The 11,640-nt window shown below is 49.2% G+C and overlaps 1 protein-coding gene and 1 pseudogene across 3 annotated transcripts; one reads left to right on the forward strand and one right to left on the reverse strand.

The window, feature by feature from the left end:
* Positions 1 to 5,477: 5,477 nt before the first annotated feature.
* On the forward strand, positions 5,478 to 6,453 carry LOC311104197 (microfibril-associated glycoprotein 4-like; annotated as a pseudogene). The gene is made up of 2 exons (XR_014615799.1): positions 5,478 to 5,947; positions 6,041 to 6,453. The product of XR_014615799.1 is annotated as a microfibril-associated glycoprotein 4-like (transcript).
* A 458-nt stretch (positions 6,454 to 6,911) lies between these two features.
* Positions 6,912 to 10,783, reverse strand: LOC311104191 (retinol dehydrogenase 8-like). Of its 2 annotated transcripts, none has more exons than XM_084145895.1 (6): positions 10,613 to 10,783; positions 10,334 to 10,513; positions 8,050 to 8,229; positions 7,840 to 7,933; positions 7,380 to 7,563; positions 6,912 to 7,246 (listed from the first exon to the last, which is right to left on the reverse strand). In XM_084145895.1, exons 1-6 carry the CDS (start codon positions 10,683 to 10,685, stop codon positions 6,968 to 6,970), a joined length of 990 nt encoding a protein of 329 aa, XP_084002021.1. In that variant the 5' UTR covers positions 10,686 to 10,783; the 3' UTR covers positions 6,912 to 6,967. The 2 variants fall into 2 exon arrangements, with proteins under 2 accessions (XP_084002021.1, XP_084002020.1); XM_084145894.1 differs by having other exon boundaries at positions 7,025 to 7,247; positions 10,334 to 10,495.
* Between the last annotated feature and the right edge of the window lie 857 nt (positions 10,784 to 11,640).

Raw genomic sequence — 11,640 nt, forward strand, 5'->3', positions numbered from 1 at the left:
TAGTCAGGAGTCGTAATGGCAGAAGCAGGTCTGGATCTCCTGAGGCAGAAGAGAATCCAAAAAACAGGCAGGTCCGGGGTCACAAAACCAGGGTAAGCCAGAAGCGCGAGCAAACAGGTTCCGGGTGTGAGCATTGCAGACGATCTGACACCGGAGAGCTGAAAGACAGGGCCTTAAATACTGGGAGAGGTAGTGGTTAATGCAGCGCAGCTGGCAGAGTAATTAGAGCAGAGCAGAGCAGGGACAGGTGGAGCTAGTTAGGCTGAGTAGAGAGAGTGGTGAGCAGAGTGGAAGAAAATTAAGGTGGTAACCCGGTGGAGTGAGAGGCCCATGACAGAACCCCCCCCCCAAGGGACGGCCCCAGAAGTCCCAAGAGCAACACCACGCCGGGCGGGAGGAGGGGAGCCGGAGGAGGGCTAGAACTCCTCCGAACGGTCCGAGTGAACGTCCTCATCCTCGGAGGAAGCCGGAGGGCCGTGGTCGGGAGATGGGACAGGTCCCGAGACAGGATCAGGCACAGGACAGGAAGCCGAGCGGGCCGGACGGTTAGGGACCCCTCTGGGGCGGCCCCTACGGATTGCAGGTTGATCAGGATGCCGTTGGTGGAAAGCGGTGATGAGAGTCCTATCCACAATCCGACTAGCTGGCACCCAGGTCCTTTCCTCAGGTCCATAGCCCTCCCAGTCAATGAGGTACTGGAGACCCCTACCCCTCCGTCTGGACCGAAGCAGGCGGCGGACGGTGTAAACCAGACCACCATCGACGAGCCGTGGAGGAGGAGGACCAGGCGCAGCAGGGACCAGCGGACTCTCATGGATGGGCTTAATCTTAGACACATGGAAAGTGGGGTGCACCCTCAGGGAATTAGGCAGTTGGAGCCGGACAGCAGTTGGGCTAATCACTCTTATGATAGGGAATGGGCCAATGAACCGAGGTGCCAGCTTCTGCGACTCCACCCTGAGTGGCAGGTTCTTCGATGACAACCACACCCTTTGACCAACATGGTAGGTGGGAGCAGGAATTCTCCGACGGTTGGCCCCGGTAGTGTAGCTGGCAACGGATCTGAGGAGTGTGGCTCGGGCTTGTGACCAGGTGCGGCGACATCGACGGGCAAAAGCAAGTGCAGATGGGCAAGTAACCTCCTCTTCCTGGCTGGCAAATAGAGGAGGCTGGTATCCATAAACACATTGGAAAGGGGACATACCGATGGCAGAGCAGGTCAGAGAATTGTGTGCGTACTCCACCCATGTCAATTGCTGCGACCAGGAGTGGGGGTTGCGTGAAGTCATGCATCGCAGTGCCTTCTCGAGCTCCTGATTAGCCCGCTCTGACTGCCCATTGGATTGGGGATGGAATCCGGAAGTCAGACTGACTGTGGCTCCCAGCAGGTGACAGAACTCCTTCCAAAAAGCGGAGGAGAATTGTGGACCACGGTCAGAAACTACATCCTTTGGCAGTCCGTGGATCCGGAAGACGTGTTCCAGGACCACCTGGGCGGTCTCCTTGGCGGTTGGGAGCTTGGGGAGGGGAATGAAGTGTGCCATCTTGCTGAAACGGTCAACGATGGTGAGAATGACGGTCATGCCACTTGAAGGGGGCAGCCCCGTGACAAAGTCAAGGGCGATGTGAGACCAGGGACGTCTGGGCACAGGCAGGGGCTGCAGCAATCCGGCTGGGGGCTGGCAGGACGACTTGTGTTGGTTGCAGATGGGGCAGGCTTGGACGAATTCCCGTACATCCTTCCTCAGAGAGGGCCACCAGAACCTCTGGGCGAGCAGGTTGTAAGTGCGGGTGGAGCCAGGGTGACAAGCTAGGCGGGAGTCATGTCCCCACTGAACGACCTGGGACCTCAGGTCTTCGGGGACAAAAAGGCGGTCAGCTGGGCAAGTGCTGGGACCTGGCTGGTTACGGAGAGCCTCCAGCACCTGTTCCTCAACAGCCCAGGTCAGAGCTGCAACGATGCAGGGACTTGGCAGAATCGACACAGGGTCCTTGGAGGGGGTGTCATCCTTCTGGAATTGACGGGAGAGGGCGTCTGGCTTGGTGTTGCGTGATCCAGGCCGGTATGACAGAGTGAAATTAAACCTGGTGAAGAACAGGGCCCAGCGGGACTGCCTGGAGTTCAACCGTTTGGCCGTGCGGATGTACTCCAAGTTCTTATGATCGGTCCAAACGAGAAATGGAATGGTGGACCCCTCCAGCCAGTGACGCCACTCCTCCAAGGCAAGCTTCACAGCCAGCAGCTCACGGTTCCCTATGTCGTAATTGCACTCAGAGGGGGACAACCGACGTGAGAAAAAGGCACAGGGATGGAGCTTCCTATCCTCCGCAGCCCACTGAGAAATCACAGCACCAACTCCCACATCCGAGGCGTCCACCTCCACAATGAATTGCCGGTCCACATCAGGCATCTGGAGGATGGGAGCGGAGGTGAACCTCACCTTGAGGGTACTGAAGGCTTTGTCGGCTGCTGGGGTCCAGGTGAAGGGTTGCTTGGTGCTGGTTAGAGCAGTGAGAGGGGCAGCAACGGTACTGTAGTTCCGGATAAACTTCCTATAGAAGTTAGCAAACCCCAGAAACTGTTGCAGCTTCTTTCTGTTCTCCGGAACTGGCCATGAAGTGACTGCTGATACTTTGGCAGGATCCATTTGGATACTTCCCTCTGCCACTATGTACCCCAGGAAGGCCACTGTCTTGACGTGAAACTCACATTTCTCTGCCTTGGCGTAGAGGGAATTCTCCAGAAGACGATGAAGGACTTGCTGGACATGGCGGGTGTGTTCAGACAGGTTTCTGGAGTAGATTAAGATGTCATCCAGGTAAACGAAGACAAACTTGTTTAACATGTCCCGCAGTACATCATTCACTAGAGCCTGGAACACAGCAGGAGCATTGGTGAGGCCAAAAGGCATAACCAGATACTCGTAGTGGCCTGTTGGTGTATTGAATGCGGTTTTCCATTCATCTCCCTCCCGGATCCGCACTAGGTGGTAAGCGTTTCTGAGATCCAACTTGGTAAAAACAGTGGCTCCCTGGAGCAACTCAAAAGCAGAGGTGAGCAGAGGCAGAGGGTAACGGTTTTTCACTGTGATGTCGTTGAGTCCCCTGTAGTCGATGCAGGGGCGAAGATATCCGTCCTTCTTCCCCACAAAGAAGAAGCCAGCACCAGCAGGAGATGAAGATGAACGGATTAATCCTGCGGACAGAGAGCCATTGATGTAGTCCTCCATGGACTTTCTTTCAGGAGCAGACAACGAATAAAGACGACCCTTTGGAGGAGCTGTTCCAGGGAGGAGGTCGATGGCACAGTCGTACGGTCGGTGAGGGGGCAGAGATGTGGCTCTTGCTTTGTTAAACACCTCTCTGAGACCATGGTAGCATTCTGGGACATTGGAGAGGTCAGGAGCGGAGTTAGTAGGTACTGGCCGAGGGGGTAGTGCGGCAGCAAGCAGGCAGGTTCGGTGGCAGTCCTCTCCCCACTCCCTGATCACCCCGGTCACCCAGTCGAGCTGAGGGTTGTGCCGGCGGAGCCATGGGTAACCCAGGATGAGGGGTTGGCCTGGAGAGGGGAGCAGGTGAAACTGGATAGTTTCTTGATGGTTTCCGGACAGACCCATCGAGACCGGGGCCGTGACATGAGTGACCGATCCGAGTAAGTGTCCGTCCAGTGCCCGGGCAGGAATAGGAGGTGTCAAACGGAGGTTCTCCAGTCCCAGTTGGCGTGCCAGCTTGATGTCCATTATGTTGGCTTCGGCGCCAGAATCCACCAGAGCAGCCAGGGTGTGAGTTGAGTCAGAGAGGCGGAGGTGAACTTGCAGCAGGGGTTTGCGGTCGGAGGACTGGATGGTCATTGAACTCAACCGGACTCCCCCTATGCCCGGTGAGCTTCGGCCCTTTAAAGGGCAGGTTACCACACGATGTCCATCACCTCCACAATAGAGGCAGAGGTTTGAGGTGAAGCGGCGCTGGCGCTCTGCAGGAGTGAGGGAGGCTCGCCCAATCTCCATAGGCTCAGACTGATCAAGCTGACCTGGGTGAGTGGCAGTAGATGACAGGAGCCCAGTCGGATCTCTCCGAATGCCGGTAGTAGGTGGACCTTGGCGCCCCCTCTCACGACGACGGGTCTGTATCCTTCTGTCGATCCTGACAGTCAGTGCGATGGCTTCATCAAGAGTGGAAGGCAGTTCATGGGAGACCAACTCGTCCTTGATATAGTCAGCCAAACTATGGAAGAACGCGTCCACCAACGATGGTGTGTTCCAAGAACTTCGTCTAGCCAGGGTTCGGAAGTCGATGGAATGGTCTGCGACTGTACGTCTGCCTTGTCGAATACTGAACAGTTCACGAGACGCCTCTGCGGTGGGTGAATCCAGGTCAAACACCTTCAGCATCTCCTCAGCAAACAGGTCGAAGGTTGCACATGCGGGGGTTTGACGTTCGAACTCTGCTGTTCCCCAGAGTCGAGCTCGGCCCGTCAGGTGAGTGATGGCATACCCAACTTTAGCCCCCTCCGTGGCGAAGGTCCTTGGCTGCAAGGAGAACTGAAGTCGGCAGCTAGTCAGAAATGGCCGGACCTGGGTTGAATCGCCGTTGAACCGCTCGGGGTTTCCAATCTTGGGTTCCGGAGCAGCGGCTGCAATGACCGGGGCAGGTAACTCGGGGGCTGGGCTGGTGGGCAGACTGGCTGGGGTAAGGTTGGTGAGGAGTTGAATGATCATGGCGAGTTGTTGTTGCTGCTGCTGGAACTGCTGCTCATGCTCATCGGTTTCCATGTCGGGGAAAGTGTGCGCTGAGTCCATAATGGTCAGATCGTACTGTCACGGTTCAGACAGACGACCAGAGGACCACAATTGCGTCACACCAGAAAGTTTATTAAACTTAAGGGAAAAGGGAAGTAGGGAGTGAATGAAGGCTCCAGGGGTAACAGGGATCCCGTCCAATGCGCTGGGTCTGTGCCCCCCCCAGTGGCAGCGATGCGTCCTATGAAGCCGGTGGTGGGTGGTCCAGAAGTCCTGGGGGGGGGAGACACAGACACAACAGGGCGGAATGAAACCAGGCAGCAGTACAGTTCAAGGGAAATCCAAAATACGTAGTAGCAAGGCAGAAGGCTGGTCAGAGTTACCGGGATTGAAGAGTAGTCAGGAGTCGTAATGGCAGAAGCAGGTCTGGATCTCCTGAGGCAGAAGAGAATCCAAAAAACAGGCAGGTCCGGGGTCACAAAACCAGGGTAAGCCAGAAGCGCGAGCAAACAGGTTCCGGGTGTGAGCATTGCAGACGATCTGACACCGGAGAGCTGAAAGACAGGGCCTTAAATACTGGGAGAGGTAGTGGTTAATGCAGCGCAGCTGGCAGAGTAATTAGAGCAGAGCAGAGCAGGGACAGGTGGAGCTAGTTAGGCTGAGTAGAGAGAGTGGTGAGCAGAGTGGAAGAAAATTAAGGTGGTAACCCGGTGGAGTGAGAGGCCCATGACATATTGCAGGCTTTGGATGTGCTCATTCTACTGCTCCCTGTGGCAGTCAATACTCTACCATACGACACCATGCCAGTGGATTGTGCTGATGTGTATAGAAGGGGCTTTGGACCCAGTGGAGTGTACACCATCTACCCTGCAGGAGAAACCTCCCCCATCCAGGTCTACTGTGACATGGGCTGTGAGGACCAACCTGAGGGGGGGGGGAAATGGACAGTGTGTATAGTGAATAGACCTTTTGTTTATAGTGTTTTGAGCTTCATCAAAAAAAAAATCACTACCACTACCTCAGGGCTCAATCTGTGTTGTTTGCACAATTAACATTTGAAGTAGAAAATGTTATCAACCGGAGATGGATAAAAATTCCCCTGGTGTGGAACATCTCAAATTTCAGTGGAAATCGGACAGTGAACTTTTACCGTGCATGGTACCAATACAGGAATGGGTTTGGGCAGGCATCTGGAGAGTACTGGTTAGGTAAGAGCATGATGCACTGGACACATTTGAAATGTCTATGCTGAGATACTAAATGCATTAAATGTTTTTAATGTGTATTATTACTATCTTTAGTGCTCATGTTCTCCACCATCACCTTGTGCTGTCCCTCAGGCCTAGAAAACATCCATCTCCTCACTCAGAGGCAGAATAATGAGTTGAGGGTGGACATGGAGGACTTTGAAGGAGCTAAAGTCTATGTCCAGTACTCCTCCTTCTCTGTCTCCTCTGAGCATGAAGGATACAAGCTGCATTTAAGTGGCTTCAAAGATGGATGTGCAGGTGAGTCTATAGAGCATTTCAATTTCTCCTCCTTTCCCGTGAAATAACAGTATTATAAATCTGAAATGACTACTTGGTAGATACAGTATGAAGAAAGTTATACTGTAAATGGAAATGTAGAACAATCCATTCTGCATTTTAAAAGCCATTAAGATGAAGATAAGGCCTGTGGAATAAGTTCAGAACCTCTCACACTCATATTTTCATCTATATTGCATTCAAATATTACCTTTCAAATTATGAAAATATTGGGAAAGCAACTGAAGTTTAAACATTTTAAAGCAAATAACTTGAAGGGAAAAAAGTTGCCTCGTTTTATTTAAGTGTTGCCAGTTTTACTATAAACCTTCATTACACTGTTAAAATACAGTAGTAAAGCACTAATATCCTCTAAAAGCTGAAGGAACAGTTGAAGGAGTCCAGATTGGTGTGAGACACACATACTCTTTCTTAGGGCTCAATTCAATCCGATTCAATCTGAAGATCCGAGCTACAGCTCGATTCAAATTTAAAGGCAATGATTGCATGCACGGTAAACATTGCATATGTCGGCTCAATCGGAAATTACCTGTACATTTTAATTGCACCATAGCACGGGTCTTCAGCACTACGGATTGAATCGAGCTGTGATAAGGTGATGTTGAAGGAGTCAGGCGCAGGAGGGTAAATCACAGAATAACAGGCTTTAATCTGCAAAATACAGGTTTACGCAGAAATGCATCAAACACACTCCAGGGCACAAAACAGGCGCACTGGAAAATACAAGGCACACGGGAAATACTCCCATTGATACAAAATACCCGTCCTCTTCTGCAACATGTGCAGCAGCCCCAGACTGGCAGTGAATAGACTGTCGTGCTTGAAGAGCATCTTATAGAAGGTGTCCAGGGGTAGACGACCGGTAGGGTCTGCGTGCTTCAGGGCAGTCATGGGCATGTACACGCGGTTGGTCTGGTGGCGAAACGGAGGCTCCTTCGCTGTGATCAGTTGAAGTGTTTGGCTGCAAGAGAGTAGAGCGATTAGTACATTCTGTTCCCCATCTAGCCACCAAAGGATGAGATGTTGAGACTGCATACCAAATAATAATAGGATAGTAGTCACAAAATATAAAGTAGTGACAGAACAGTGTTACCTCTGCTATTTCCTCAGGTGTCTGTGCGAGGGAGTTGAACACCTTCCTAGAGTAGGGCAGGTAGATCTCACGGAAGATCCTAGCAGTCTCCTCGTCTGCCCTCGCGAGGTCCATCTTCTCAGCGTCCTCGTACACCTTCCTCTCAAACTCTGTCCCCACCGGACCAGGCTCCACTAGAATCATCCTCAGAGTGGAAGGAAATATGGACAGAGCAGGGAGAAGGACAGATGGACAGAGCAGGGAGAGATAAAGGACCACTGTTTAACTGAGGGAATCCACCTGCTTGCATGTGCGATCAACTATTCAGTATCTCAGGCTAATCATCTACATGAAAACATAACCTGTGGGTTCACTGTTGTGGCATCAGGGCAAAGTCTTGTTACTGCTTTGTGATTGTTTAGTTACTGCTGTATGACTCATGTAAAGTGATGTGGATGGATCTCCTTTAGTGTAGACTCACTTCACATTGAACTTCATGGCTTGTACTGCTAGACTCTCACAGAACCCCTCCACAGCAAACTTTGAAGCAGAGTAGACATCATTGAAGAGTAGCCCTATCAATACAAATAAAATCCATTCATTCATTTTAATGTCAAATTCTATAGGGATACGTTTAGGAAGTAAACACCTTATTTATTTCTGAAGCTGCATTTATGTATTGACTACTCACCCTGAATGCCCATGATGCTGCTCATTACCACAATATGTCCGCTTTGACGCTGCTTCATATCAGGCAGGACCTCCTTCACCAGCCGCACCAAGCCAAAGAAGTTGGTGTCGAAGAGCTCCTGCATTTCAGACACACTTTGGCACTCCAACGGCCCAATCATGCCTACACCTGCATTACTCACTGAGGGAGACTGATAATGCCATGTCACACCCTCTTCACTCATTATGGATGACAATGTGTTATCCCTCATGGTGTACTGTATACAGTATAAGTGAGTTTATATTGGAGTGTGTTTCAAGTTTTTATTGTCACGTGCGCTAGTACAGTGAAATGCCTTTCTTGTTTGCTCTTTACCAACAATGCAGTAATCAATATCAGTAGTACTATACAAAAATACAATACAAAGTCAAGTAGAACAAAAACACACAAGAAATAGAAATAAGAAGAACACGAGAAAGTAAGTAGCTATATCCTCGGAATACATATCCCAAATGAAATAAATGATCTCACTCCAATACATTTTAATAGAAAGTTAGCAAAAATAGATAAGATCTTGCTACCATGGAAAGGTAAATACCTGTCTATTTGTGGAAAAATCACCCTGATGAACTCTTATCCCAGTTTACCTATTTGCTTATGGTCTTGCCTACGCCTAGCGAACAGTTTTTAAATTATATGAGAAATAAATATTCAATTTTATTTGGAACGGAAAGCCAGACAAAATTAAACGGGCCTATTTATATAATGAATATGAATTCGGAGGACAGAAATTATTAAATATTAAAGCATTAGACCTATCACTAAAAGCTTCAGTCATACAAAAGTTATACTTACAGTGAGGGAAAAAAGTATTTGATCCCCTGCTGATTTTGTACGTTTGCCCACTGACAAAAAAAATTATCAGTCAATAATTTTAATGGTAGGTTTATTTGAACAGTGAGAGACAGAATAACAACAAAAAAATCCAGAAAAACACATGTCAAAAATGTTATAAATTGAGTTGCATTTTAATGAGGGAAATAAGTATTTGACCCCTCTGCAAAACATGACTTAGTACTTGGTGGCAAAACCCTTGTTGGCAATCACAGAGGTCAGACATTTCTTGTAGTTGGCCACCAGGTTTGCACACATCTCAGGAGGGATTTTGTCCCACCCCTCTTTGCAGATCTTCTCCAAGTCATTAAGGTTTTAAGGCTGACATTTGGCAACTCGAACCTTCAGCTCCCTCCACAGATTTTCTATGGGATTAAGGTCTGGAGACTGGCTAGGCCACTCCAGGACCTTAATGTGCTTCTTCTTGAGCCACTCCTTTGTTGCCTTGGCCGTGTGTTTTGGGTCATTGTCATGCTGGAATACCCATCCACGACCCATTTTCAATGACCTGGCTGAGGGAAGGAGGTTCTCACCCAAGATTTGACGGTACATGGCCCCGTCCATCGTCCCTTTGATGCGGTGAAGTTGTCCTGTCCCCTTAGCAGAAAAACACCCCCAAAGCATAATGTTTTCACCTCCATGTTTGACGGTGGGGATGGTGTTCTTGGGGTCATAGGCAGCATTCCTCCTCCTCCAAACACGGCGAGTTGAGTTGATGCCAAAGAGCTCGATTTTGGTCTCATCTGACCACAACACTTTCACCCAGTTCTCCTCTGAATCATTCAGATGTTCATTGGCAAACTTCAGACGGCCTGTATATGTGCTTTCTTGAGCAGGGGGACCTTGCGGGCGCTGCAGGATTTCAGTCCTTCACTGCGTAGTGTGTTACCAATTGTTTTCTTGGTGACTATGGTCCCAGCTTTCTGATTGAGAGGGGGTCAAATACTTATTTCCCTCATTAAACTGCAAATCAATTTATAACATTTTTGACATGCGTTTTTCTGGATTTTTATGTTGTTATTCTGTCTCTCACTGTTCAAATAAATCTACCATTAATTAAAATTATAGACTGATAATTTCTTTGTCAGTGGGCAAACGTACAAAATCAGCAGGGGATCAAATACTTTTTTCCCTCACTGTATACAGGGTCAGTTCCTGGGTCAGTAGCTATATACAGGGTCAGTTCCTGGGTCAGTGCCCAAACCATATTTACAATGTGCAGGGATACTGGAGTAGTAGGGTTAGATATGTATAGGGGTAATGTGACTAGGCATCAGGATATATGATAAACAGAGTAGCAGCAGTGTATATGATGATTGCATGCAAGTGTGTGTGTGTAGAGTCAGTATGAATGTGTGTGTGTTATGTGTGTGTGCGTGCGAGCGTGCGTGCGCGGAAGCCTAATATTCACCGAGTACATCCACCCGTCTGTCTTGCAGGCTGTCCACACACTCTCTGATGGAGTCTTCACAGCAGGCATCCAGCTGTCTGATCTCCAGGGATCTGTTCAGGGTGTCCCCAGCCTCTCTCTCCTGGGGCTCCCGCTTTCCTAGGTCTCTCATGGTGGCAACCACTGCCTCACACAGACACACTGCAAGTTAACAACACTTGCACTGCATCTCAACTGATGGGGATGAGCGTGTCAAACTGTCAATTTCATTTATGAAAACCACAATGTTGTCTCTCTGACCTTTGAGTCCTACAGCCACAGCCAGCCCGATCCCAGAGGAACAGCCTGTCACCAGCACCCTCCTGGTCCCCATGGATACCTCACAGCAGCTCCTGATTGAAACTGGGTTCTCTGCAACTCTCCCAGAGTCCTTTGCAGTTGGAATGCATGGACCCTAGTGACCAGTCAACCTTGCGGTCAGGGTCAGTCTGTGAAGCAGGTACTTTGTTAAAAGATTAGAAGGCTTACATGCTGACCACACCGCAAGCGTCACGTGCGCAAGCGTTGCAAAATAAATGTACACATACATGTTATTCAATCATTGCACCCACATTGCTCGTGCGCGTCAATGAGCGTCTACGTGGCCAGGCGCAAAACTAGAACTCGTTGTGACTCTCAACGCGCTGAAAGTCCTGCCTCTCCCATCTCCTCATTGGTTTTTAGGTGCATCTACCCACATGGGGTGATTGAAAGATGAACTGAGGTCTAGGCTCCAGTCCAGTTGGTTGTGGTAATGCACCATAAAGTTGGTTGCCAACCGCCATATCAAGTCCAAAGAAGAAGAAGCCTGAAGGAGGAAAGATTACTAGAAAACAAACTTTTACCGTTTTATCTGTGGAATAATTGTCGGAGTAGAGGACCTTGTGCATTTCAGGTAAAATAACAACCCAAATGTTTATATCCCAGGACAAATTAGCTAGCAACAGCAAGCTAAATTGCCATAAATGTTTAATGGTTTTCGACCTGTCCCGAAATTAATATAATTGGTTCAGAGTTTGTTTTGATATTTCAACCTGCATGTCCTGATCGCGTCTGGTGTAGGGGGACAAAATCAACTTGTGCGTGCGGTCTGGGTAGCATGTAATCCTATGTGTCTATCCTGGGAACGCATTAGCTCCATAGAGGGGTAGGATGTTTAGCAATAAAACCGAAACGTGCGCAACTATGGGGAAAAACTGACGGGGTTGGCTTAGATTGTTGACAACATGTAAACTATATTTCGTTGACAATTTTTATTGAAAACATAAATCAATTTGCACAATGAGCAC

The sequence above is a fragment of the Coregonus lavaretus genome (genome assembly GCF_964263955.1).
Source record: "Coregonus lavaretus genome assembly, chromosome: 28".
Classification (NCBI taxonomy): Eukaryota; Metazoa; Chordata; class Actinopteri; order Salmoniformes; family Salmonidae; genus Coregonus; species Coregonus lavaretus.

Bases quoted from the DNA above. Each gene is read 5' to 3' on its own strand.
- LOC311104191 (XM_084145895.1), bottom strand. From the start codon at position 10,685: ATGGGGACCAGGAGGGTGCTGGTGACAGGCTGTTCCTCTGGGATCGGG. The intron at 10,514-10,612 runs GTCAGAGAGACA...GTTAACTTGCAG, and splicing joins TGTGGCTGTAGGACTCAAAG to TGTGTCTGTGTGAGGCAGTG. The intron at 7,247-7,379 runs GTAACACTGTTC...CTCTCTTGCAGC, and splicing joins CACCTGAGGAAATAGCAGAG to CAAACACTTCAACTGATCAC.